This window comes from Chaetomium globosum, genomic scaffold (genome assembly GCF_000143365.1).
Source record: "Chaetomium globosum CBS 148.51 scaffold_1 genomic scaffold, whole genome shotgun sequence".
NCBI classification, from domain to species: domain Eukaryota; kingdom Fungi; phylum Ascomycota; class Sordariomycetes; order Sordariales; family Chaetomiaceae; genus Chaetomium; species Chaetomium globosum.
In genome coordinates, this window is record NT_165976.1 from 456364 (window position 1) to 482978 (window position 26615).

A 26615-nucleotide genomic window follows, 5' to 3' on the forward strand; every position below is an offset into this window, starting at 1 on the left:
TGAATGGCGCAAGTTGCAAAGGTGGATATCCATTCATTTCTTTTCCGGGTGACCTGCAGGGAGTCCCCACTGCCCCTACCTTGGCAATGGCACATCTCGGCATGACGCTAGTATGGGATGGGTAAGATTCTAGAAAGTGATGTGACCGTGTCGATGGGGCCAGGGGCCGACTTTGATGCCTGGGATGGCTGGGTGGGTGCTTTCTTTGATGCCGTGGAACGATACGCGACGAGACGAAAGTGACACCTAAAAAAGAAGTGAAAAGAGCCACATATCCTGGGAGAGGCAGCGTTTTCAATATGTTACAGGACTTCGTTTCTGATGTTTGACCCGTCAGATTTGTTTCCTCGTGTTCGGATGGACCGTCTTGTTCCGTCTGAAACTGTGTTTTGGGCATGGCCCATGTTGACACGAAGGGACCGCGGAGTTGGGATGGCACAACGTTTAGAAACAACTTAACTACACAGGAGAATGAGTTACCAAATGTAGCCAAGACAGGGCGGGGGCGCAGGTTGCGTGGTGGTGCGTTTGGCAATGGGTGAGCCACGATCGAATCTGAGCCATGGTGCGCGCGCTGCCGGTGTGGGTGTCGTTGATGGCGTCTGGGACAAGGGGATGGGTAGGATCTGGGGAATCAAGTGTGCAACTCCGGTCAGTAAACGAACGGAGATGGGCTGGGGGGGCTCGCTCTCCTACCCTGACCGGAGGGCTGCATTCTGTAATTAACGTGTCCCTGCATCCCGGCCATGCTCACCGCGAGGATCCCATCTCCCTTGACGTGCGTTCCCTTGATTTTATCCCATCCTCGTTGCATGGATAGGCGGAGGTTTATGGGTGTGTTGTCTGGGGGAGCGCCCTCGTCCTGGCGCCGGGATGAGTTCAGCCCGGCGAGAATCATGGTACAAAAGTAACAACCCTCATCGGCTGACTGGCGGAGTGGGCCGAGTGTCTCATGGTAGTTCGTCTTGAACGGGATGTCGCTGGACTGAGTTCCCGGTTTAGAGTCCTCATATTGGAGGTTCAGACAGGTATCGCACCGCATGGCGGGTGGTGTTGTGGGGTGAAGAAGCGAAGATAATCCTCTCCTCCCCAAGCTAAGCTGAGATGGGAAGCCAAAGAGTGCCAAGCACTGCCCTTGATCGGCAAAACCATGAGCTGGGGGCGACTCCCGACTCCCTTTGGCCAAAAAAAAGCCGAACTCAGAAGGGGAATAAGAAATCAAAAGACACGGGAAAGAAGGAAGAAAGAAGAAAAACAGAAAGCCAGGAAGAGGTAAAGAAAACCGAGCCAAAATTAAATCAAAGAAACATGAGCGAGTTAATGAACACGCGGCGAAACAGGCACAAAATGTGGTCAATTCATTGATTATCCCCAACTCCTTCATGACCCTGGAGCCACTCATTAATTCTCTAACGTTTCAGTCCCCATAACCTCCCCTGTCTCCTCATCTACCCGGGCGCTCTGGTCTGCGAGCCCCTCAAACTTGGGCTTTCCATCCTTGACATCAACCACTCGCTGCTGGTAAAACATGTGGGACTGCACCTCGAACGCCTTCTTTCCCTTCGGCGTGTTGATTCCCTCGATGAGAGTGGGAAACAGCAGAATCATGTTTCTGCCCTCGTCCATGATCGGGGTCCGGCAATAGGCGCACTGCACCTTGCAAGGCAGGTGGTGTGTGGTCGATTTGTGGGTGGGGTCGTACCAGCCAAGGTCGTGGTGGCCGTTGGTGAAGTTGATGTCGGTTTTCTGGAAGATGGTGGCCCATTGGAAGGGTGCCTGGGCTTGGTTAGAACTTGGGTAGCCTTGGTACGATGCAGCAGGAAATCCCCAAACTTGTTACTTACCCCGTGCAGCCGCTGGCAGGTGGTGCAGTGGCAGTACTTGGAAGCCAATGGCTTCTCCCGGCTAAGCTCGTACTGAACGGCGCCGCAGTGGCATTTTCCCTTCCACTTGACGTCAAACTGGCCCTTGTCGTGGATCTTGTACGGTGGCCTCTCCTTCCATTGATCTTCCTCGCGGTTTGTGGATGAGCCGGCCTGATATTGATGGGGCTCGGTCCCGTCGCTGCGCTTGTTGCCGTTCTCATCCTCCATCATTTTGCTGACGACAGTAGGCGATCGGGGATGTGGTGGTGCAGTCACGAGATGAGAATGGGAGATGAGAGGCAGTATTTACCGAGTGGTGGGACGAAGTTTTTTTTTCGGTATGGGGTAAGAACTTGTCGGGTTGGTTTTGTTGATTTGCAGCGTCGAGAGAAAGGTTGCTTTGCAATTCAAGCTATGATGATGTGATGGTGAGAAAAAAAACAAGTGGGGAAACAAGTCGAGAGCCCGAAAAATATAAGGTATCTGGCAAGATTTGAGTCAAAAGTAGTCCTAAACCGTTCCTCAAGATTCTGCCAACATTGCATTCAAATGTTGTCGCTACGACTCCAATTCGCCTTGCACTTTCTGGAGTAAATGTTCCTGAGCAAGATGCGGGTGGGCTGACGTCATGGTAGATCTCGCCCTTAACAACAGCCTAGGTACCAAGTTCCCGCACGTAACTGAACTGTTTAAAGGAATGTTCCACATACACGGTTTCTTGCACATATAGAGGTGTCTCCCGATCTCCTCAATTCACGGCAGCCCTGCCAACACGCTGGCCGAAGCCTGGTCAGCAATACTGCTTCCAATACTATAATTTGAACCGCAAGCCTTCCTACCTACTTTCCTGTCTGCTCGCCTTTCACTTGGGCTGCGTCTTCGTCTTCCCCATCCCCGAAAGCGACTCCAATCTCCAGTAGGTATTCTTGCATTTTCCCAAGGTCCTTGGACTCTGGGTCGTCAAGAACCTGCTTGAAAACGTTTGCCGCATGCTCGGATTGATGTTTGCCCTCGACGGCCATTTGCACAAGAATATCCCAGTACTTCAGCGGCACCGCCCTTGCTCTCCAGCTGCTTGGTGCTTGGGGCCCCTTGGATAAGTTGTCGACGTAGCCGACCGCCATGATTCTCGCCCATTTTCGCCCGAGGTCTTCATCTGTGCAGTACTGCACGGCTCTGAATTGACGATACCCACGGTCAAAAGGAAAGCTAAAGAGGACCAGAAATTTTGCCCAGCAACAACTGTACTTATCAGGATACAGTTGGTTGAAGAGAAGCACATTACTTGTGTCATCTGGGAATGCGGTGTTGTGGAAGCTGCTGTCGCCGAAGAAAGAGAAGCCATACATCATGCCCCCCTCTACTGTTTCGGTAATTTTGGTGAAGGAACCTCGTCTGAGCTCTTGCTGATACCAAGTGTGCAGTATCGTAACCCCTATGTCTTGAAACTCCCTATCAACTTCGGCAAGCCTCGCAAGGCTCGTAACAAAGCACTGGGATGTTGATGCCCTCATGGGGCCAAAAGCAGTGAGTTGATCCGGAACTTTCGTATAACCCCATGGCGCAACAAAGGTCCAGAGCCAGCCGATAAGGTCAAAGTAAGGTTCCCCAGTTGTTGGTGCGCCAGGACATACAGGCATTTGCTAATCGCACCTGATCTTGGTGATTGGAGGCAAGTAACCACGACTCTAGCCCCAAGAAGGCAGCGAATGTGGAGACCCTGCTCAATTGGAGGCCGTCACTGCGAGGTAGACCTAGTCTTTTGGCAGAGCTGCCACTAACTGCTCGAGTTCTTCCGCTCGTGTATCTGTCTTTGAGAATCCCCTCGCTGGTAAGTATTGTGTGAAGCTCCGATGCGAAGACGGGATAGCAAACACCATTGGTTGAAGACGGAGTGAAATGCCCAATTTCTCGCAAGGCTGGCAAGAACAATTCTTCGGAATCTCTCGGGCCACGCCAGACGGGCCGCGTGAGCTAGTATCTCCTTGCCGTCTTCCGTCTGCGTGAAAAAATCGTGCGCTGTTCGATGGATGAACCGGACGCTAGATTCAGGGTCTGGACCAGCAGGCCCTCTGTGTTTGACGTCGACATCAATCATGCCAGCACATCGGACGGGGAGGGCCTGCGAGACTGCATGGAAGTGGGCCAACACAACATCGGGATCTTATCACCGTCCATGAGAAGAGATCTTGCTAGAGTTTCGTCAGATGCGACGGCGATGTGGAAAAGCGTTATATCCTTATGGTGTAGCGATAATCTTCTGAATTTGTCCCCGATAAAGGCAGTGATCGAGTTTCCGGTTTGCCAAATCCAGTATTGAAATCGAGGTCCGGGGATTGCGTCAATAATGGCCCTGGAATCGATTAGGAGGCGGAAATAAAGTGCAGCTTCGGCTTGGTGTTTCGGTACACCCTTATTGTGCCGGTTCCATATCAAAGTGTACAGCTGCGACATGCCCTTGGGGAATTCCTGCAAACTTTCTCGAAGGCTTTCAGGGTGTTTGCCAGCCTCTAGGTCCGCCAGCAAGGCTTTTGTAACCAAGGCTATCCAAAGAAAAATGCCTTCGGCCCTTTCAACGACTGCCTCGACAATGGATATCCGTAGATCCCGCTCAATTTCCCCAACACTGAGCCTCTCGTTGGCAAAGCTCGACATCTCCTCGGCTGTGACATCTTGAAGCAGGAGATGTGGCCTCAACTTGAAGTAATCCCTGAATTCGTCCTCGGGCCGGCTGGACACGATCAGTCTCACCCCAGGGATAGAGACTGGAGCTTCGACACCAGCGGCAGGATAGACTGGGGTCCATTATCTGACTTGAACTCATCCAGGCCGTCGATGCAGACGTGGATGCGCCGTGAGCTGCTGTTGCGGGCGCCGGCATTCCGGCCCTGCGTGGGCTTAACCCACGCAGTGGCATCGCTTCCTGTTAGTTAGCTTAGACACACACACACAATTCAGTAAGACTATACTATTTCGTCTTCCTGTGTGTGTTCACAGCTGCCCAGAATTTCTAAGAGTCTGAGGAGCATCGGCTAAGTTTTCTTTCTCCCAAGCTGTCCAGTTGCTCCACCACGTCCTGGGTATCATTCCCGGTGAATCCAGCCGCGAGGCTTCGCATGTGAATACCGTGTTTGCCTTCCCAGGCTGCGGCGAGGAGCTGATGGAGGAGGCTGCAGAGCAACCGTTCTATCGACCTCTGAATTGGTCGCCCCACCAGGAGGAAAAAGTAGAAGATTGTCTGAGTTCCCGCCCCATAAACAGACGGAATGCATTGGCTGTCCACGAGGAACTTCATAAATGTGCTCTTTCCAGTCCCAGGCTTTCCCGCTATCCAAAAGACGTTGTTCGACTCTTCTTCGGATCGAAGCCATGAGTTGAACGTATTGGCCGCCGTGGTCGCCGTCTCAGTACCTGGCCGGTGGCCCGACAGCCAACGAAAGGTATTGGTAGGCGCAGTATGAATGTCCGATAACGCTGAGACATATCCGGAAACATAACCTCAAGCTTCTGTAAGACCTCAAGGAGCTTCGCTTCGGTCATGGTCTTGACTTGATGTCTGGTGAGAAGGCGCAGGGTCCGGAGCAATTACACGGAAATACACATTGCAGTTGAATTGCAGCTGCAACGCCCCACATAAATCAATGCAACTGATGTTGCACAAAACGGGTGGCTGAAGATACGGTACGGCGGGTCAATGACAGGGGCTTATTGGGCCCACCAGACTGCGCCCAATGCAGCGTTTCTCAGGGCACAGAGGATCTCCTTTCTTCCAGTTACATCAATCAGACTGTCAGACAATTGCATCACGAATTGAGGCCTCGAATCAGTGACCTTGCTTGTACTACGTTGCTCGCCCTGTTCAGAAGTATCGCTACTCTGGCTGTTGGATTTCCAACAGATTATTGCCCCTCGCTGCACGTTGGAAAGCGGGGGATTTGACAGCCTCGAATCCCGCGCAAGCCTCGTGGCACTCCCCGTGGCGTAAACCTGCACCGAACCCCTGCCTTGGGCTTGAGTGTTCGCGAAATGAAAATCTCCTCTCAAAAAACTACCATATCCTGCTCAGTCCTGGCCACGATGACCGGTCCCCTTGTTATCGCTGCAGAAACGCAACTCAATGACAAGCTCAAAGTCGATTTGTTGAACAACAGAAAAGTATTAGCACGGAGCGGCAATGGCTCAACTCTCCCCGGAGAGCCCCTCCTTGTCCTCGCAGACGAGCATCTGCTACCTCGACTTCGGGATATATTCGAGCTGGATAGGATGTCGCCACACCTTCGATTTGTAAGTCCATGACATCCAGTGGACGGCTAGGTACATGTAGCCGCCGAGCCCGTAAAGAAGCTCACAGCCACACAGATCACGACACCAAAAAGCTCTCATGTGTTCCCCATTCACTTCCAGCCCGCCCGGGGCCACCAAGTTACGCCCAATGAATTCCACAACCTACATCTCGTGTGGTATCAGGGTTGCATTTTTGTCAAGCCTATCCCGCCATACCTGTTCTCTGCCGCTTTTTGGGAGTGGATCACCGAGGCAGACCCAGACATCTTCAAGGCGGCAGCTGGATTCATGCGCAGCTATACATTTCTCATCCGGTCGGAAACGGACTATCGGCTGGCAAATGATGAGAAAGTGCCTCTCCTCCCTTTTGGCATGGAGAATACGACCGATGGCTTTGAAAGGTTTTCAAGGTTTATCAACCAATTCTCCCAGCTCACCGACGACCAGGTTTCACCGCGATACTCGTACGGCGAACTCAGGCTACGGCGTCTCAACTGGCTTATCCGGATTCTTGGCATCAAAGTGACCTACTTTCACATGCATGGCGAGTGGGGAACCGTTTTCATGGATATGCTTGCACCACTTGTGGCCATCTTTGCCGTGTTATCCATCTTTTTAGCTGCTATGCAGGTCGGCCTAGCTGCGGATCCATCCATCTCTGAGGCCCCTGCTCGGACATACGCCGTCGTTTGCTATTGGTTTTCGGTTGTTGTGCTGTTGGCCACTGGGACAGCAAGTCTCGGGTTTCTAGGACTCATGGTTGGGGTTTACATCTACCAGCAGGTATTCGCGTACAAGATGTACAACCAAAGATGTACAACCAAAGCTCCCTTGAAGCAAAGGCGAAGATAAGGAGTGGTGTTATCTAAACGGCGGGGTTCTGTTGTAAGAAACTGGTAGTACCAATCTTCCACATCCGCCAAGATCACCCTCTGGCCAAAACATGTAACGGGCTGTGCCTGTACAAGCACAGTCCACCGAAGCCCCTCGGCGAAGTTATTCCCAGATGCCCCACAGGATAGGTAGCAAACATTCTAGCAATGCGCTCAGGCCACCGCTGTGTGGGACAGCGCCCCTTCCATATGTTTTCCCCAATACGCGTTTCGGATCGGTTAGATTGGTTCACGGGAGTTTTCCAGGGACCTTCCAGCGCCCATTTTTGATTGTGCCCCCCCCCCCCCCGGCCGCGCCGACCCAGGAACTTTGCCTTGCATAAGGACCCGTATCATTGGTGGCCACCTTCTTCCTTTTGATCGAGGTCGTTCCTTTGGGTAGTCTGGGCAGTTTGAAGTTCCGCATGTGGTTGGACTGAAAGGGCTTCAGAACGGCCTTCGCAGGGGCCAGGGAGAAGCCCATTAGGGGAAGGACAGGATGTCGTGGCCGTCAGAGTGGGAGCTGAGGCCGTTGTCTGTGACAATGGAGGACTGCATATTTGAACTAGGCGCTGTATTAGCAAACCACTAGTCGCAATGCAGAGAAAGATTCGGAGTAGTGTACCTTCGAGATCGTGTGCGCGGTTGGTTGGTTTTTGTCGAGATCGCCAGAGGCAATACCGGAGAGCAAGATATGATGGTGGTAAAGCGGTTATGACGCCTACAATGGATATTATGACTTCTTGCGAGAGGGACATTGGAAGAATATAATCAGTTTACCATATTACGAGGAGAGGTCATACAGATAGGTGTAGGCTAGGTCGGTTGTCAAGCGGCGGACTTAGGGTGAGAAGGGGAAGTCTCCGCGTGGAGGGTGAAATATACGTCTTATGCCTTTTCACTGTTTCTAGGCCTGTCTGATGCCTATATTAGGTTCCTACATCGAACAGAACTTAGCACAATCCCCTCCGTGTTGCTCGCCTCGGTGGAGCAAGCACAAGTTTTGGTTCTGCAAGTAGCCAACCACTGCGCAAGAGCATGCCCTCGCATTCTCAGGTTGTGGGAATGGCCAATCATCGCAAAGAGTGACGCATGTTGGCTGAGGTGGAGCAAGCTCGCTGTCTGACTGGCAGCTCTCCTTGGGGCTTGCCCGGCTTGGAACGCCGCCAATGATTGCTAGGCAGATCATGCATGCCGAGACCCTGACTTTCAGGTTGTGCTATTGCCCAATCACTTTCTTGGAGGATTGCATGGTCCGCGTGTTTGAGGTGTGCGAGGGCAGTCTCAAATTACCTTACCTGCCTCTTGAGGCAGAGGAAGTGCCTAAAAAGGATTGGATGGTTGTTGCAGCTAAAGCTGCACCAGCCGAAACTCAGAACTGCTTGTGAGTGGGCTTGTGCACAGGCCAACCTGCAGGGCGCTGGCCCTGCAGGTGCCAACACTGCCCGCTCGCACCAGGCTGTGTCTTCGCCCAACTTCAATCCCAACCGTCCACAGCCCTCGTCACCGTTCCCTCACGCCTTCCTTTTACCGCTCACCAGTCCATTAAAAACCACCAGGCCAGCTAATCAGCATGACGTCTCTGGAGCTCGTTCCCAGACGGAAAAAGACCCAGTTAGGGGACAGAGACTGGGAGCCCTTTAAAGATCTGGTGTATACCATGTACCTGGTTGATGGGATGGAGCTGGAAGATGTTGTTGCTGAGCTACTGCGTCAAGGACATGATGTAAAGTATGTCACCGATCCTTGGTCCACGGCTTCGTCTCCTTTCTTGCTAATCTCGCGACCATCCTTAGCAAAGGACAGGTCGAATCAAAGCTCAGGAGCTGGGGCTTCCGTAAGAAGCTTCAGCCCAACATCTGGCGCCACGTGGAACATGTTATCCGGGACCGGCAGACTTGCTTGAGGAAGGCGACAACCGTCATTCTCTCCGGCCGACGTATACCCCGGGAGAAGGTCAAGAACGAGACCACCCGCCACAACCCACCCAGATGGATCCACTGTGAGACCACAGTCTTTATGTCCGAGTCAAAGATTGATGCCTAACTTTGCTCTAGCAATCCCTGCTGCTCCACCCGAAGAGCTTCCGCTGTACATTTGCACGCCGCGAGGCTCCTCGGCGAGCTTGGTAACTGGCACACCGGACGCACCCCAGTATACTTATCCCAAGAGCCTCCCGTGGTTCCAGTTTCTCGAGCGTGACTTCCGAGTTGTCCTTAAAAGCATCGAATTCCTGCCTAAACCCCGGAAGCCGGTCATTGGCGCCCTTGCCGAGCCCGAGGCCACGCGAGAGCTCCTGCAAATTGTGCAACGACCCGATGTCGTGTCTTTATCAACTTCACAAAAGTCAACACTCCTTCCGGCAGTTTTTGAACAAATGATCAGGAGGTCCCTGGGTGTCGCCCTCAGATCCGAAGGGATGGCTATCCAACTCCTCGCCCGGAAGAGCGTCGACCGCCTGGCTGCGCGATTCGACATGGTTCTTCCGCAAGCCTATCCCGATGAGAATCTCCGCAGAGCCACCACGTTTGCAGGTGGCAGCTTACCTGACATCCAGGTGGAATTGCTCAAAGTCTTACTATTTCTCGTGTCCAACCGGTTTATCTTCGATTGCCACTATTCTGGAAAGTTCGACGGCGCCCGAGAACTGGTTGCTCTCTGCCAACTTTCGGGCCTTTCCCAGCTTCAGTCCCTTAAGAAGTTAGTCGGCCACTCCCACAGGAGTCTAACGATGACGGCTATTATCGATGCCTTGTTCAAGGCAGCTGTCCTCACTGGAGCTGCCGGCTTCGCGTGCAATTTGTTGAAGGCAGATGGTCGACTTAGACCAGATGAAATGTCTGGGTTTCCGGTGATTTATAAAAGGATCAACCGGGGCGGGTTTGGTACTGGTGGAACGCCAGTTGAATTTGCCCTCACGAAACGCTACGAAAGTCTCATCACAGTTTTGGTCGATGCTGGAGCCAAACTGCGTTCTTACCGCGTTCCATGTGAAGATTGGTCGCTTCTTGCTGTCGCCATTTACGAGGATTTCCCGTGCACCTTGACCCAGTTCCTACGCCAAAACGGCGCCCGTATCAATGGATCCGGCTTTGAGGCTCTGCATGCGGCTTTCATCACAGGGAACCTCCATCACATTGAACGACTAGTGGCACAAGGAGCGGATCTCAATCTTCGATATCGAGGCCCTTTGGCCAACTCCATGAGTGTTCTTTACAGTCCGTTTGCAACTAGCGATTACTTCGAAGTCCTGCGGCACGTTGAAGACGTGGGTTGTCTCGGGTTTGCAGCTTCATTCCACAGCGCGACCATGGTTACCAAATCCAAAAAGACAGTCGATCTCCGGGAGAGCTTCGCCAAAGACCAAGACAAGGCACTAGAATTATGCAGGTTGATCCACAGCAAATACCGTTCGAAGATGGACTTTTCAGACGGCCGCATGACAGCCGACGCCATGATTATCGCGTCGGCGCGCGGATACACCAAAGTCATCGCGTTTCTTTACGACAAGTTCTCAGCAAGCGTCAACACCCCGAGCGGACACCTGTCCCCCCTCTACGCGGCTGTGCGATGGAATCAGGTGGAGGCTGTCCAACTTCTTCTCAGACTTGGAGCACATTCTTGTCCCCCGACGGCCAGCCTTGTTGGTGGTACTTGCTACACCAAGTCCCGTTTTGCCATGGTCAAGGCTGAATGCCCAGCGCCGTCTCTTCTGCAACTCGCTACTTCGCAAGGCTCTTGCGAGATCACAGAACTCTTAATCCAAAGCGGCGTCGACGTTAATGAGGGACGAGAAATTGCGCTGACCAATAACAGCATCTTTTGGCCACCATTGGCCGGGCTAACACCAGTGGAACACACATCTAGCATCAAGCAGAGGCTGAGGACCTTCCAATTGGCAGTTATTTTGAAGCAGTGGAATGTTGCACTTATGCTTCTACAGCGCGGTGCAACCGCAACTGCCAATGATTTGTTTGATGCAGTCGTTGAAGGACAGTTGGAGTTGGTTGAACAGCTCCTGGACGCAGGAATAAACCCCAGCGAATCCGTCAAAGATGGCGTTACTGCCTACGAGGCTGCACTATACAATGGCCATAAAGTACTTGCCGCGCGTCTGGCAATGCGGGGGGTCGGCGGCTGGGACGGAGACTTCGCATCACTGTTCCGGATCCCAGACATCGGACACATCAAGGCCCATGTCCCACCGAGCTTGTTTCGGGAGCCGTGGAATATGTGCCTGGATAAGGAAGGGAGATCTTATCTCGAGAACGCTTTCCTCAGCCGTGATGAAGAGGTCATCATGATGGCGCTCGATCTGGACGTGAGGGCCTACGATTCGGGGGCCGTATGTGCTGAGGTTTTATTCCTGACGGAATCACACCAGAGAACTCCATCCCCGCTTCTTATGGAGCTGCTACGAAGACGCAGCCTCGACCTCGGCAGCGTCAATGTAAATTTGGCGCTTGAGAACCACGCAGTGTCCATTGCGGCATGGCACGCATGTCCAAACATCATTACCGCTCTCCTAACATACCCGCCTCCCACCATGACGCAGTCCTTAGCCACCCTAGCATACCCCAGAACCCAGTCGTCCCATCATTTTCTACTTGGCCCGGAAAGATTATCCGCCGAATACCACCAAATGCGGTTTGCAGGCCCACCTTTCACCGGCTCAGATAATTGGCATATGTTGCCGTCGCCGTCGGTCTCACCGCTACTGTTCACGGTAGAAAGGAACGCCGATGCACGAATGACAGAGTTCCTACTAGAGGCGGGATATAAGGCCGACGGTTTCACCTTGTGTGCTACCATCGATCGAGAGCTGCCATTTGGCCTCATCGAGAGAATACTCGAGAGCTGTGAAGATGTTGACGCGAGGTGTGCTGTCGACGTGGACTGGGATTATTGGCGCAATGATACACCACTCCGCATCGCAGTCCGCCGAGGACGCGTGGATATCGTCAAGGCCTTGCTCGCTCGCCATGTCGACATAAACGCCATACGAGGAACGAATCGTGATACTGCCCTCGCCACCGCCATCCTGTATGACGAACTCCACATCGCGAATGTTGGCACCTGCAGGGCTAGCGCCCTGCAGGTTGGCCTGTGCACAAGCCCACTCACAGTTCTTATGTAGTTTCGGCTGCTGCAGCTTTAGCTGCAACAACCTCAATCCTTTTTAGGCACTTCCTCTGCCTCAAGAGCGAATATACTGCTCGACGCTGGGGCCGAGGTCAACGATCCGGGGCGGTCGGCGGCCAAATACCTTCAGTCCACCGTACTACAACTGGCCTCTGGAAAAGGGCACGTCGGTTTGGTCCAGCGCCTCATCGCTCGTGGCGCCGACCTCAACGCTCGCCGGGGCCAGGGCTCCGGCCGTACAGCTCTCGAAGCGGCAGCGGAGAACGGCCGCCTCGACACCGTGTACCTGCTCTTGGCAGCTGGGACTGACACGGAAGGGTACGGCCGCGTTCAGTATTTGCATGCTATCGGCCTTGCGTCTGAACATGGACATGGCGCGGTGGTGGAGCTTCTCAGAGGGCATCGTGAATGGACGGGGGAAGATTTCACGCTTTGGAACCAGCTTTGTCCTCGTACAGAGCGGATGGCCGGCTTCAGCCATCGCCCTTGTGTCCATCCGCTAGAGCTCCCCCTCGGAGAACTTGTCGAACAGTTGGCTAAATTTGACGAGAGCGAGTATGAGGAGGATCTTGAGGGCGGCTTTGTGTACAAGGAGATCCATAATCGTTACTCTGCGGCACCCAGCCCATGTGACCTGCGGGTCGCCCGCCTGGTCATGGAGCGTGTGGCGGAAATCGTCAATGCGAGCTGTGATACGAGAACGGCCTTAATCGAAGAGGCCACTCGGATTGCAATCCAGGCCATTCGGCAGTGGTCGGAAGAATCGAAAACGCCGCTATCGTGTTCGAGCATATGGAACGCTGAACACGGCGCGGCAAGGCGCGCTCTAGAGGCCTGCGATATGTGCGGATTCGACGTTTGGTACTATCTTCCTTGCAGCCTAGAGTATCACCTCGATGATGTGGTTGAAATGGTAACCCGATCTCTGCGGCAGTGGCCACCTCCATTTGACACGGTAGCCCACCCAGGGGCCACACAAGAGAAGCCGGTTTATTGGCTTGGTGAGCAGGATGATGACACTATGGAGTGTGACATCATCGAGGACGGTCTACTAGACTCACACAATACCCAAACGGCAAAGAACCACGATGGCATCTCCGCCGCGGATGCAGGAGACGACTGGGATGAACAGTGGGCAATCATACTTGCGGAGATGACAGAGGATCAGGATCTGAGTTTCGCCCCTATGGATTACGGGTGGTAGGTAGATAGATGCATTAGGAATTTCCCTCCAAGGATTTGCTTTTCAGGCCGTGCTCGTCCATGTATTCTCGCCGGCCATCCGCAACCGAGGTTCTTGTTGTGGACAGAAATCACCAGACCACCCACTGCTGCTCTCTTCAATCTACATGTACGAAGGACGACGTTTCGCTCCAGTGCACCAGCTCGGGCCCCCCCGTCGCTCAAAAGCTGGGCGTACGCCTCGTCATCCAGATACCACCAATCCGACTCCAACTCCGCGTGCAACGGCCCATGTCCCACAACTTGCACCCCTTGCCGCCCACAATTATCCCCCCTCCTCCCCTTCTTCCTTGCTTCAATAAACCGAACAGTGCAGGGACACACATCCCCCCCAATGTCATCACGACCCACCCGAAGCTCCTCGACGCCAATGAATCCCTGCCGAACGAGTTCCGCAACCTCCTTGTCCTCGCCGGTTGCATCAGCTGCAATTGGCTCCTGGCCCCGTGGCCACGCTTTCCAGTTCGATGCGTGTATTCTCGCGACATCGCCGTCGTCAGATGATAGGCCAACGCCCTCGTCGATCACCCCCTTTAGCCCGGTGCATGATTTCGGCTGTCGCTGTTGTGTTTTCCTCGGGTCGTTCGCGTGGCGATGTTCCAGTTTTGGTGTTGGTTTTGATACAGCAGGCAACGGACACACCTCTTCTTTGGTTTCAGTCTCCGTCCTCGCCTCCGTTCTCGCCTCCGTCCCGGTGTCCTTCCCGCCATCGGCTTCCAAGGGCGTCCTCTCATCAAGGTTGCTGAGCCCGTCGACAACCAAGGCATTGGTGATGTTCGTACGGATGGTTGAATTCGGAATTGCCTTGTGCTTGGCCTCGGCTGCCGCTGCCGGCGCCGCCCTCATGGCCCTCCTGTGGGCTTTTGGCAACGTCTTATTTCGCTTGGCTGCGTTCCGTGTGCGCACGTCTTCACACTCCTTCCGTCTTAAGGATGACAATCCTTCTGGAAAAGTGCGGTAAAGACAGGGCCGTTGGCTCCAGCCTGTTTTCGCGAGACACCAGTCACACTCATCCCAGGGTTCAGCTGAACCCTTGTAATATCGGCCCATGGTGTTTTCGTGTATTGTGTTCTGTAGGTTGTCAAGGTGTTGGGAAAGGAGAAATAAATTGGGAAGGAATCGAGATTTGTATTCTTGATTTACGCGAAGGCTTTTTCGTCGGATTAGTGGCCGGTGACTCACTGCCCGAATTTTGGTGGTTGAAAATGAGGACATCTGTGCCGTGGATGCGTTCAGGGGTCACGGTTCGTGTTTGAGGCGATTCCCAGCGAGCAGCCCCCAAATTGCCAAGCAACACTGCCCCAGATCTATTTCATTGAAGCTGTCTGAGCACATCGCTGCAGGCGCCTTGTGCAATTACACCCATGGCCTGGTCGTTTCCGTGCCTGTTGGAAGGTGGTGGATGATACCTGCTCCCAAAATGTCACCGAGCGAGCCTCATACTGATCTGTTGCGAGTGACAAATCTCTCTTTCGAAGTTCTCGAGGTCGTCAAGGATCCTGATTTAAACACTTAAGGATTACCGAGTCCGACGGGCTGATATGATGATATCACGAATCCTAGTTCTTGCCCTTAGGTAAGGTACATACCTGTCGCCCTAGTCCCGCAATACCAAAGGGAGGTAAGTGAGACAACAAGCTGATCTTCCCCGCACAACTCGAGGTCCAGCTGGGGCCCAATGGGCCAACGACAACAACAAGCCGAAGATCGTGCATTGCACCAACCAGGTAGGGCCCAACCAAAGACACCCTCTTGACCTTTTGGACTTGAGACCAGCCACGCGTATCGACCTAATTAGGCAACGATCGCAAGCCACAGTCTAATCCCAGAGCTGAGCATTGTGAAGTTCACCAACGAAGTCCAACCACGGGGCAGCGCTCGTTTTATTCCAGCCAACGGCCTTGAGGTACTTAAGGTGTGTCTTGTTCAAATTGTTTTGGGGTCGTGGCGGTCAACAGGGCAAGTGAAGTCGTAGAGCGTGGTGATCCAAGACACAAAAGTCTTCGCTATTAAGAAACGTTCCCAGTTTCCAGTATCTTGCCCATATCAATATTTTCCTTTTACTGCCGAGAAAGAAAATCGACGACGTCCATATCGAGATCCTAGGGTAGATCCCATCGCACCCCTCCACATGGACCCCAGACAATGCCCCTCTAGGAGCCGCGACGGATTCTTCGTGTTGGCGAAGAGCCATGCCTACATGTCTTTTAGCAGACGATCCCCTTCCCCCAGCACAGAACCCCGCATAAATCCCGAGAAGACCCCGCACAGCCCACAAGAACCTCCAGAAGATAGACCGCAAGAGCTCCTGGATGAACTAAAGGATGTCTACGATAATGAGGCTTGCGAGTATCGGCGATGCTTGAACATCGTTGCTGAAGACCTGAAACACGTCCTGGCCCAGGAGTCCATCCGCCATCTCCCCATCGTCTCCAGGGTGAAGACCTGGGTCTCCATCAGTGGGACTGCCCAACGCCGACAAAAGGACCGTTTATCCGCGCAAGCGATTCGGCAAAAGATGATGGAGCGGAAAGAGAATTGGGAGCAGCATTTCGAGCGATACAAGATGAGCAAAACCGAGCTGGGCTATTTCAGGAACCGCGACGAGCTCAGCCACGTGTTCCACGACATGCTCGGCGCGCGGATCATACTCTACTTCCCCAGCGACACCAAGAAGGTTCTCAGCCTGCTGCAGAACGCAGGGTACGAGATGGCCAAGGACCCGAAAAGGATGGGGGGCCTGGCGGACGTCAAGAGGCTCCGTAAGCTCCACGCGAAATGGCTAGACGCGGACGCGTCCAAGGCCGCACCCACCGACGATCTCGACCTGGACGGCGTGGAGCAGCAGTTCTCGGGGTACGGCGCGATCCGGCTGGCTGCGAAGGTGCCCCGGCGGCTGCAGCCGCGAGAGCTAGGACCAGAAGCGGCCGAGATCTGGGAGAGGCGCGTGGTGGAGATCCAGGTCAGCACCGTGATGATGCACGCGTGGGCCGAGGTCGAGCACGACATGACTTACAAGACCCAGCACGAGCGCGAGGTGACGCAGGATGAGAAGGGCGTGCTGGACATGCTCAACGGCCTCGCCATCGCGAGCGAGGTGGGCTTGCGCCGTCTGAGATCACCGCCCTCGGCGCCGTCCCCGGTGGCTGAGTCTGTTGAGGAGCTGCGTAGTTGGTTGTACCAGCTCTACATCGTCAAGGATAGGAGCACGCCGGCCGAGTGGGCTGACCTGAATCAGCTTTGGGATTTTCTGGTCCGAGGTGGCAAGAATCGACGGGATGCGTTCCAGCCCCTTGCTGAGGCGGCTTGGGAAATATTGTTGGGTGCCGAACGCGGCGTAAGTTTTGAGCTCGACCATATCCTGCCGTACATCATTATGTACGGGCGCCTACCACATCACGCGATAGCAGAGGGCCCGAGGAAGCCGTTCGTCGATACGGATCCGCCATCTGTCACCAGTGATGGCAACGGCATAATAGCAACACTCCACAAAGCGGCCAATATAATCGGCAACATGGCCCTTCAGGGCCGCGTTCAGGACAGCCAGATTGATCCCCACGTAAAGGACAATAACGGCCGCAAAGTCGCCTGGTATGTTGCCACTTGCCAGAAGAACCTTGCAGAGATCACCGCTTCCCTAGCGGTCAAGTCGGGTGTCAGCCCTGCCTGGGCAGCAAAGTTGGCGAGGCTCCCCCAGGATGGATTGAGGCAAGCGTTCTTTGAGGCTGTAATAAAAAATGAGCACGCCGTGGTACAGTATATAATCGACATGGGGGGCTCCGCTGACTGGAAGAGCGGGGGGCTCTCTGTCCGCTGGAGTAAATACAACGCTCCGGCCCTCCACTATGCGAACTACTACAAGCTAAAAGAGATGTGTCGGCTTCTGGTCAGCAACGGAGCCAACAAGGGTGCCACTGATGCCTATGGAAATTTGATGACTGCCAGAGCCTGGGGAGGACCGAAGGGGTATGTATGAAATCACCCAGAACGGGCAAAGCTTAATGGAGTGTCGTTCACCGGGACTGGCGCTCAAGAGTGAGCTGGAGCCGCCTGTTTAATAATACCATATGTCCTCTCTATACCCTCTGGTAAGTTGGAAAGATGCACCAAGGTTCCGCCAGCGGGCGATCTGATCAGTAACCATCCACATCTTGTCTCACAAATCTCAGCAACCCCGCCTCCAGGGGACAGGGCTCAATTATCCTCTCAAACTTCTCAGGCCAGTCGTCGTCCCATATGAAATCGACAAAGGCCGAGGCATACTCCCAGTAACTCGGATACCACCCGGCATCCTCCCAATCCACAACAGCCGTCACACGCCACCCACCAGCTCTCTCGTCTAAACTCCCCCCAGCTGCCCCACCACCCACCCGAGACATTATAATATTCTTGCGCTGGAGATCGTCATGCGTAAAAACGATGGTGTGGCCGGCCAAGGCCGCAGGGAGATGGCGCTCAAAGAACTCGGAGCTCCAGGGCTTGTATCCGCTGGACTCCCAATTCCTGCGTGACCGTATCGCCATGGCCATGGAAAAGTCACTCTCGGTTATGAACGGGCCGTTGATTTGGGGCGTGGGTTTCGTCGACAAGAAAAAGCGATGCCTCAGGGGCCCGCCCGTCACATTGCTGAACAACCACGGTGAAGGGATCTGGCGCACCTGGGCGAAGATGTCCCGCAGCTGGCCGGTGATGTCGAGCTTGTCGTACTCTGAGAGGCCGTCCCAGACTGTGTTGAGCGGCGTGCCGGGTTTGTATTCCATGACCAGGAAGAGCCTGTTCTCCTCGTTTCTATACATGGCGTAGAGTCGCGGCGCCGGGATGGAGGGGTACTTGGCGAGTAGCAAGAGCGCGTGACCTTCGTTTTCGGACACCCAAGGCGATACGCCATGCTTGACGATGAAATTTTCCTTGACGAGGACGACCTGTCGGCACTTGTCTTCGGTATTGGTCGGGAAGGTCTGGTCGGCTGCAAGGATCTCGTCCATGGACGGGAGCGGAGTAGGCAACTCGCCTGAGTCGCAGAAGTAAGGCAGCGTCGTCACGGTGGAGGCCACCATGGTACTAGTTAACTGGAAGGTGGGTAGTGTCCAAAGACGTGCGGCTGGGTACTGCTGGATGTTTAGGTTGTCGCAGATCAGAGTACCTAGGTAGGTAGTCAAGAATGAGATGATCCAAAACTGTGTACATAAAATAATTTGGGGTTGGCGGGGCAGTTAGGCGCGGCGAGGCTTGTTAACCAGTCGATCGCATACCACGGCCCCAAAACCTCCGAAATGTTCCGCTCCACGCGTCAGAATAGCTGCGCTGGCCAGCCGCGGCGAACTTCAGGATTCGATTCGATACCGCTCTCAAGGCTTGCCCTCCCTCAGCGCAACAAAAGGCCTTCAACAGCAAGACCATGAAGACGGAGCCTTTCAAGACCAAGACTCCGCTGACCTTCTACGCACCCAACGAGGCGCGAGGCCGCTGAAAAGTGTAAGGTAGGTAGGTACCGAGTGGACTGAACAACAGGCTATTCCCGCCCAACGTGCCGCCCGCTTGCCAAAAAAAAAGAAAACCGAACCTCAAATGAAAGTAAGAAATGGAGAAAAGAAAAAAGGAGACGAAGGAAAAAGAGAGAAGAATCAAGAAACAAGTAAATGAAACCCAGAAAAAAGGAAAGAAGTAAAAGAAACCAAGAAGAAAGAGAGAAGAAAACGAGGCAAAGAAAAAAGAGAGAAATAAATGCAATTAGGAAAGGAGAATAAGGCGTGGTTGTTGTAAGTATTACCGAGCCTGTTCCCATCTGCCTGCTGCCGAGGCTTCGGTAGGTACGGGAACACCGCAACCGTACTTAGGTAGGTAGGAAGGCACCTAGCATGATGCAGAAAGTCAGGATATCATATCCATTGAGATGCTGTTTCATCCGGCCCCCCTCCCGTGGTATGATGAGAAGCAGTGGACCACGACAAGCAAACTATCCGGACCAACCACTGCATTTTGAGGAGCTGCAACGTGGCGTGCTAAAGAAGCTACCTTTACAAAAGCTCGTTTACTTGGCGAGGCCCAACTGTTCGGACGTCAAAGAGCTTCCCCACGGGTCTCCGGAACTAAGATAGATGGCAAAGTGGATAAACTCGTGCATGTTAAATGTGCGGTTATGTTCCCGGTCTTGCCCTTATAAACCGAGCCTACGGTTCACCGAGGCAGCTTTTGTGGTCAATTTCCCCCAATTCCTCGATAGCACCTAACTGTCATGGCATCAACACCGACTTTTCAGCTGGTCCCGGCCGCTGAGGAACTGCTCACGAACGCAAAAAAACTCGCGGCTTTGACGAAACCCGGCGATGAGGACAACGAGCTAGAGCTCCGGCGCAGTATCGCCCACACAGCCAAGAGCATCGCGTTTGAGACAGCCCCAGGAATTGATGTAATAAAGTCCGACTGGATGGTGGTGCGTGTCCCGTAAACACGACTTCAACGCCGAGCAACTAACCGCCCTAGATGGCTGATATCGCAGCATGGAACATTTTCATCGACTGGAAAGCCTTTGACCACATCCCGCTCGACGGGCACATCTCCATCCACGACCTTGCCCTCGCCCTGAACGCCCAAGAATCCCTCATCGGTATGCCAACCCTCTAACCCAAACAAACCCACCACCACCCTCTCTAACCAACCTCCCCCCCAAACAAAACAGCCCGAATCTCCGCCCAGCTCCTCGCCACGCACAAGCTCCTCCCCGGCCCCACCCCCAACACCCTCCGCCACAGCCGCATCTCCCCCCTCTACCGCAGCACCCACCCCGTCTCCTCTCTCTGCACCGTCGCCGTCGGCAACGCCATGAAGCCCTTCGCCCACTGGCCCGCCTACTTCAACACCATCACCCACAACACCCACCCCCACCCCCCAACCCGCACCACACCCCCCACCCAAACCAACACCCCCTTCGCCTTCGCCTGGGGCCACCCCGCCCTGTCCCCCTGGGAAGTCAAAGCGCTGTACCCCGGCATACGCGCGCGCCTTTCACACGCAGCATGCGCGCGCTGGTAGCTGGGCCGGCGGGGGACACGTGTGGTGTGGGGGCTCGCGGGCGCTGTATGATCTGGCATAGCTGAAGAAGGAAGCGGAAACGGAGGCGGCTAAAGCTGAGAAGCGGGGTGGTGGTGGAATGTGGTGATGGGGCTTCGGGGGGGAAGGTGGTGCCCTGTGGTGGTGGAATGTGGGGTGGTGGGTTTGGGGCAGTTGGTGAGGGAGGTGGTGAGGGAGGTGGAGGGGTTGGGGGCGGGGCAGTGCCGTGTTTGCAGGATCGGAGGGAGGTTATTGAGGAGGCGAGGGGTGGCGAGGGGTTGGAGGGGGTGGTGATGAATGGTGCATGATTTTCATGAGGAGCAGCCCGTGAAGGGTGAGTATCTTCTTACCTATCCTACCTGCCGGGACTAGTGCCTGTTGGGAACGGATGTTGGGGGAGGAAGTTGACGATTTCAGGGGCATTGGTGTACCTGCTTCGGAGGGTCCTGCTCGACTACTCGGATACGCTCGCCACGGGCATCTTGCGTCGTCTTGCAGATGCCCTGCCGGCCGACAACTCGAAAGCTAGAGTCATCATTTTGGAGGAGAGGCTGCTGGAGGTTCCAACTCCGCAAAACTGCCTGGTGGACCTCGTCATGCTCAACCTTGGCGGGAAGCTTCGGAACGAGGCCATGTTCAGGGAGATCGCGGTCTCGGCAGGGCTGAAGGTTGTGGGGTTTTACACCCGGGAAGACGACCCCAACTGCGTTGTTGAGTGTATGAAAGCTTAGGAGAGCTCAGAGCTAAGTGGATAAACCCACCACAGGGAGGTGATCCGAGTTGGTACGAGCCCCAAAACACAACCATGATCGCCGCGAACGATCCGGCTATATCTTCTTGAGACGTGTAGTGGCCGGCTTCCCAACCTCGGAAGCTCCCAAAGCAGACGCGGTTGGTTTACGTGAATGAACTCTCAACATACAAGACTCAGTCAGCTCTGGTGATATTTTCCCCTGTGCCAAGACGGGCGCAGCGTGGTGAACCTGAATATGCATATGGCTTGGGTTGCATGAGACTCAATGTTGGTCTGAACATATCCCAATCTTAGAATCAACACGAAGCACCCATCTTGTGAGAGTGGCGAAAAGGGGGTGGCTTAAATCCCGCAACGGTTGAACCACGACTCGCCGTATGTCTCGGCCGAGTCGCTGGAGGCTAAGCGCAGCACACCCGCCGAACGGGACGCCCAGGCTTGGCAAGCAGCGCTGCAACCATGCTACGATAACAGCGCAACGTCCCTCCATGCCCGAGGCAGGTTGCGGCTCCTGGCACACATCTTGCCCATCTCGAAGCCTTTATCTACCGATGAGGAAAAAGGGTGCCAGAATGAGCATTGCATCTGTGTGGGCGGCCCGAGGTTGCGTCGTGGCAGGGAAACCAGTCGGGTTGCTAGATCTCACCATGTGAAAGACTTCTTACGTGCAGGCTGCAGCGGCAGCAAATGGCTGCAGGAAGCGTGGTGCCGGGGAATTGCGGCCCAAATTCGCCGGCTCAACTGCGGAGGGTACGGCGGGAGTGGGAACGAGGTGAGAGGCAAGGCGAGGAGCGGGCAGCAAGCGAAGGAGGGACAATCCGGAAAACTGAAAATGGCGCAAGTACCTAGGTTAGGTACTTCATGGTTGCAATGCTTGAAGGCATGGCTACCTGTGTTTGAGCTCGTTTCAGCCAGGAACCGAGATGGTTGTAAACCAGGATAGCCTGTTGTTGATGTTTGGATAATGGAAGTGGCAAAAACCGGCAGGATGTTGCAGGAGAGAGAATGCATCAGATCGATCTGGAACTTCGATGTCCCTGTTCAGGCCCGCCATCCCGTGCCTGGCGAGCCTGGGCGGCTGGACCCACTCACTCCAGCACCTTCCAACGACTGCAGGAAGGTACGAATATTCGTACATTGACACTTTAAACGCTCCGAAAACACGCGACGTGGTATTCCTTTTGTGCATTATCAACTCCTTGAACTCGTAATCTGTAACCCCTTAGAGATGTCAGGGTTTGAGGGAGATTGTCGAGTCTACCCAAGGTAAAGGAGAATAGTGATCAACAGTTGCAGTCGCACCGCAGACAAGGACCAGAGCCCAGACACTGAACGGTGAACTTGAATCCCTGCCCTTGCAAGCGATCCCCGCTAGCGCTGTAATTCTCAACTTCCGCTGTAAGCAGGCGGTGTGGTTTTTGAGCGCGTCAGTTAGGCAGTTCTTCGTGCCCCGCCATCGTCATCCCCACTCTTCGTGACTGCCCCGCGATTTCGCACTGCCCAAGCAGCGAGCTGTTGCACAATGGTCGGGCGGAATTGAACTCTGCACAACTCGGCAGAAAGGGAGCAAACAGTAAAACCCAGAACTCGACAAGAGCTGCAGCCAGAGTTGGGCAAGAACTCGTGAAACCCCCCCTCGACCAAGGCCAGTCTTAAACAAGACAAGTCTGGCCGATAAGGAGTGCCCCCGCTCTTGTTGTTGTTCTGGCTTGCATGCAAGGTCTGGACCCGTTTGTGCCCCATTGCCGCCCGTCATTTCTTCGAACCTGCCAAGTTGGCCGGCCCTTGTCCCCGCTACTGGCTGCCCCGCTGACGTTGTTCGTGAGCTCATTTGGGTCGCCCTTCTTTATTTACCTCGCGATTCCTCTCCCTTTCTCGTTGGCGAATTTCTTGATCCCCCTCCACCACGAATCCTCACGAAACCTCACAAATTCTCACTTGATACCGCCACCATGGATCAGAACGGAGGCGCACTCGATAGCGCCCACAAAGCGGATCCCGCCGAGCCCAATGACCCGCGACAATTTGTTCCGGAACGCGCCGAGTCTCTTCCGCCGCACCTTCTTCCTTCCGTGATCGAAGTGCCCGTCACACCGGATATTACAGAGACCCACGGCCGGCCAGATGGCGATGACATTGGTGAAGCAGGGCACAAGTCCGAGCCTGGCTACTTCTCCAGGCATGATGTCGACCATGCCATTGCCGCATCGCCCGGCCCAGATTCCACAAACCTCGAAGGCCAATCCTTCCAGAACAAGATCGACATCGGTGCAAAGGAGGGGAGCGACTTTATGCGGCGCGTGAGCGTCGCAGTCATGGGCAGTCCTACCAACACCGCTCCCGGCACCGTCCCCGGCCCAGAGATTAGCACCCCATCTCGGGTTTCCATGTCCGATATTCGAGCTATTAGCCCGGACCTGGCGCTCACTGGGAACATCATCTCGGCTACGTTCAACATCCCCCACTCCCTGAAATACCGCAAGGGTGCCGACTGGGTACGTGCATTTTTCTGTTTATTTCCTTGCATTATTTTATCGCTGCAATTGCCCCTCAACGCGCTTATGACACAGACGCATCTGCCAAGCTCGAATGGAATGGTGGGGCTGATGTCATCGCTTTTCTGCAGGAATTGGCTCCGCGCCGCGGCCAATCGGCCTTGTTTGATTCGTTTTCGTATCTCTCATCCGACGACTCGCCATGGAATCACACGGTTGTCGCTTGGACCGGCGAAATCGACCAGCCCCCGGAGCTGTCCCCGCCGGACACCCCACCCAGCACGACAGTCCATGTTCGACCCCAGAATGTCCTCTCGAAGCCGATCCCTGTCGATGCCGAGAAGCGACCGCCGACACCGCCCGCCGTCGACGGCTATGATCCCCAAGAGGATATGCAGCGCCTGGAGAACCAGCTCTCTCACACCAAAATATCAAGACGGTCCCGGTCTGGCTGGCGGATGATGTGGAGGGACACGACGATGGCATCCGGCTGAAGGACCAGGCGCGATGGAGGCGCTATGCCGAGCACGAGCTCTACACCCTCTTCCACTATAAGCAGCACGAGCCGACCGATGGGCGCGCCGAGCGCGTACAGTGGGCCGACTACTTCCGCATGAACCAGAAGTTCGCCAGCAAGATTCTCGAGGTCTACAAGCCCGGCGACATCGTTATTGTCCACGACTTCAACCTGATGCTCCTCCCGAGCATGCTGCGACAGCGCGTCCCTCACATCTACATCTCCTTTTTCCTGCATTGCCCCTTCCCAAGCAGCGAGTTCCTCCGTTGCCTCTCGCGTCGCAAGGAGGTCTTGGAGGGTGTACTCGGCGCGAACCTGGTCGGCTTCCAGAGCTACAGCTACTCCCGCCACTTTGCCAGCTGCTGCACGCGCATCCTGGGCTTTCCGTCGGACAGCTCGGGGGTGGATGCCTACGGCTCGCGCGTCGAAGTTGGCGTCTTCCCGATCGGCATCGACGCTACTAAGGTCGCTAGCCTCGCGTGGACAGACTCGGTCACCGAGAAGTACAGGGCTCTCAAGAGCATGTACGCCGGTAAGAAACTCATTGTGGGCCGCGATCGCCTGGACAGCGTTCGTGGAGTCGCGCAGAAGCTCATGGCTTTCGAGCGCTTCCTTGAGATGTTCCCTGAGTGGCGCGATAAGGTGGTGTTGATCCAGGTCACTTCTCCCACTAACATTGAGGAGGAGAAAGAAGACGCCGAAAATAAGATTTCGACGCGCGTCAACGAGCTAGTCATGAAGATTAATGGCGCCTACGGCTCGATTGGCTTCTCACCTGTCTTGCACTACCCCCAGTACATCAGCCAGGATGAATACTTTGCCCTGTTGCGGGCTGCTGATATCGGCCTCATCACCTCGGTGAGGGATGGGATGAATACTACGTCACTGGAATACGTCATCTGCCAGCGCCAGTCAGCTGGACCACTGATTCTCTCCGAGTTTAGCGGCACCGCCGGTTCTCTCAAAGACGCCATCCACATCAACCCGTGGAATCTCACCGAGGTCGCTGAGCAGATCAACCAAGCGTTAACCATGCCTCATACCAGACGCCAAGCCATGGAGCAGAGCCTCCTGTCCCACGTCACGAGCAAGAATGTGCAATACTGGATCGCCGGCTTCCTGCGCCGCCTGGTTACTGTCCTCGGCAGCCGGAAGAACGTGACGGCCACACCCCTTCTTGACCGGTCAGCCATGCTCCGCAAGTACCGCGCTGCCAAAAAGCGCCTCTTCATGTTCGACTACGACGGTACCCTAACCCCCATCGTCCGGGAGCCCAGCGCCGCCATCCCCTCGGAACGCGTTATCAACAGCTTGAAAGCGCTTGCTTCGGATCCTCGGAACGCCGTCTGGATCATCTCTGGTCGGGACCAAGACTTTTTGACTCAGCACCTCGGCCACATCACTGAGCTCGGCTTCAGCGCCGAGCATGGCAGCTTCATGAAGCACCCTGGCGCGACCGAGTGGGAGAATCTTGCCGAGAAATTCGACATGGGCTGGCAGAAGGAGGTTCTCGAGGTGTTCCAAACGTACACCGATAGGGTGCAGGGTACGTGGTTGCTTTTTTTTCCCTCGTTGTGGTTCGTGATGCTAACACATAACCTAGGCTCCTTCATCGAGCGGAAGCGGTGTGCCCTGACCTGGCACTACCGCCTCGCCGACCCCGATCAGGGTCTTCACATGTCGCGCGAATGCCACCAAGAGCTCGAGAACACAGTCGGGCGCAAGTGGGACGTCGAGGTCATGGCAGGCAAGGCCAACCTCGAGGTCCGCCCCACCTTTATCAACAAGGGCGAGATCGCCAAGAGGCTCGTCAACACATACAACGCCGAGCTGCGCGCCGCTGCCGCCGCGGCTGGCAATGGCTCGACCGGCGAGGACGCACTTCCGAATAAGATCGACTTCGTCCTGTGCCTAGGCGACGACTTCACGGACGAGGACATGTTCCGCGCGCTGAACGGCCTGTCGCAGCCCGGCGACGGGCAGGCCGAAGCCGACATCGAAGAGGACGACTGCTTCACCGTCACGGTGGGCGCGAGCACCAAGGTCACGCTCGCCCGCTGGCACTTACTCGAACCTGAGGACGTCATCGAGTGCGTGGCGCTCCTTGCTGGGGTCGGGGGGAGTGGCACGGGATCGACCAGCGGTGGCGTGCTGAGCATGGGCGAGGTCAACCTGGCCGCGCTGAGCGCCGTGGAGGACCACATCCCCGGTCCCCTGTGAGTAGCGGGGACGGACCCGGGGTGGAGAGCGAGAGTTAGGCGATGGCGGGCTTTTCTTTCGTCGCCTATGGGTGTTCGGGGTTGGGGGGCAGCGTCTTGGTTTTCAGCGATGACTTCACTTTGCATGCATGAGGGGGGGATATGGGGGGCGAGGCAACAAAGGTGTCGAGAGCCG

General features: G+C 55.0%; 10 protein-coding genes across 10 annotated transcripts; 5 read left to right on the forward strand and 5 right to left on the reverse strand.

Moving 5' to 3' along the window:
- Positions 1 to 1401: 1401 nt before the first annotated feature.
- CHGG_00146 (uncharacterized protein) lies at positions 1402 to 2093 on the reverse strand (the record flags this gene model as incomplete). The annotated part of the gene is made up of 2 exons (XM_001219366.1): positions 1402 to 1776; positions 1845 to 2093. 2 exons carry the CDS (start codon positions 2091 to 2093, stop codon positions 1402 to 1404), a joined length of 624 nt encoding a protein of 207 aa, XP_001219367.1.
- A 525-nt stretch (positions 2094 to 2618) lies between these two features.
- Positions 2619 to 2989, reverse strand: CHGG_00147 (uncharacterized protein; the record flags this gene model as incomplete). The annotated part of the gene is made up of 2 exons (XM_001219367.1): positions 2619 to 2640; positions 2709 to 2989. 2 exons carry the CDS (start codon positions 2987 to 2989, stop codon positions 2619 to 2621), a joined length of 303 nt encoding a protein of 100 aa, XP_001219368.1.
- Positions 2990 to 5942: 2953 nt separating this feature from the next.
- On the forward strand, positions 5943 to 7001 carry CHGG_00148 (uncharacterized protein; the record flags this gene model as incomplete). The annotated part of the gene is made up of 2 exons (XM_001219368.1): positions 5943 to 6020; positions 6180 to 7001. 2 exons carry the CDS (start codon positions 5943 to 5945, stop codon positions 6999 to 7001), a joined length of 900 nt encoding a protein of 299 aa, XP_001219369.1.
- A 1680-nt stretch (positions 7002 to 8681) lies between these two features.
- On the forward strand, positions 8682 to 10990 carry CHGG_00149 (uncharacterized protein; the record flags this gene model as incomplete). The annotated part of the gene is made up of 4 exons (XM_001219369.1): positions 8682 to 8752; positions 8818 to 9023; positions 9079 to 10671; positions 10965 to 10990. The coding sequence occupies 4 exons, from the start codon at positions 8682 to 8684 to the stop codon at positions 10988 to 10990; spliced, it is 1896 nt and encodes a 631-aa protein (XP_001219370.1).
- A 796-nt stretch (positions 10991 to 11786) lies between these two features.
- Positions 11787 to 12566, reverse strand: CHGG_00150 (uncharacterized protein; the record flags this gene model as incomplete). Its single annotated transcript, XM_001219370.1, has 3 exons — positions 11787 to 12062; positions 12146 to 12164; positions 12304 to 12566. The coding sequence occupies 3 exons, from the start codon at positions 12564 to 12566 to the stop codon at positions 11787 to 11789; spliced, it is 558 nt and encodes a 185-aa protein (XP_001219371.1).
- A 788-nt stretch (positions 12567 to 13354) lies between these two features.
- CHGG_00151 (uncharacterized protein) lies at positions 13355 to 14620 on the reverse strand (the record flags this gene model as incomplete). The annotated part of the gene is made up of 2 exons (XM_001219371.1): positions 13355 to 14476; positions 14588 to 14620. 2 exons carry the CDS (start codon positions 14618 to 14620, stop codon positions 13355 to 13357), a joined length of 1155 nt encoding a protein of 384 aa, XP_001219372.1.
- Positions 14621 to 15536: 916 nt separating this feature from the next.
- CHGG_00152 (uncharacterized protein) lies at positions 15537 to 17169 on the forward strand (the record flags this gene model as incomplete). The annotated part of the gene is made up of 2 exons (XM_001219372.1): positions 15537 to 16996; positions 17163 to 17169. The coding sequence occupies 2 exons, from the start codon at positions 15537 to 15539 to the stop codon at positions 17167 to 17169; spliced, it is 1467 nt and encodes a 488-aa protein (XP_001219373.1).
- A 369-nt stretch (positions 17170 to 17538) lies between these two features.
- CHGG_00153 (uncharacterized protein) lies at positions 17539 to 18805 on the reverse strand (the record flags this gene model as incomplete). The annotated part of the gene is made up of 2 exons (XM_001219373.1): positions 17539 to 18548; positions 18658 to 18805. 2 exons carry the CDS (start codon positions 18803 to 18805, stop codon positions 17539 to 17541), a joined length of 1158 nt encoding a protein of 385 aa, XP_001219374.1.
- An 835-nt stretch (positions 18806 to 19640) lies between these two features.
- On the forward strand, positions 19641 to 21186 carry CHGG_00154 (uncharacterized protein; the record flags this gene model as incomplete). The annotated part of the gene is made up of 5 exons (XM_001219374.1): positions 19641 to 19838; positions 19889 to 20012; positions 20085 to 20374; positions 20499 to 20547; positions 20828 to 21186. The coding sequence occupies 5 exons, from the start codon at positions 19641 to 19643 to the stop codon at positions 21184 to 21186; spliced, it is 1020 nt and encodes a 339-aa protein (XP_001219375.1).
- Positions 21187 to 23161: 1975 nt separating this feature from the next.
- CHGG_00155 (uncharacterized protein) lies at positions 23162 to 26441 on the forward strand (the record flags this gene model as incomplete). The annotated part of the gene is made up of 3 exons (XM_001219375.1): positions 23162 to 23704; positions 24141 to 25767; positions 25825 to 26441. The coding sequence occupies 3 exons, from the start codon at positions 23162 to 23164 to the stop codon at positions 26439 to 26441; spliced, it is 2787 nt and encodes a 928-aa protein (XP_001219376.1).
- Positions 26442 to 26615: the final 174 nt, after the last annotated feature.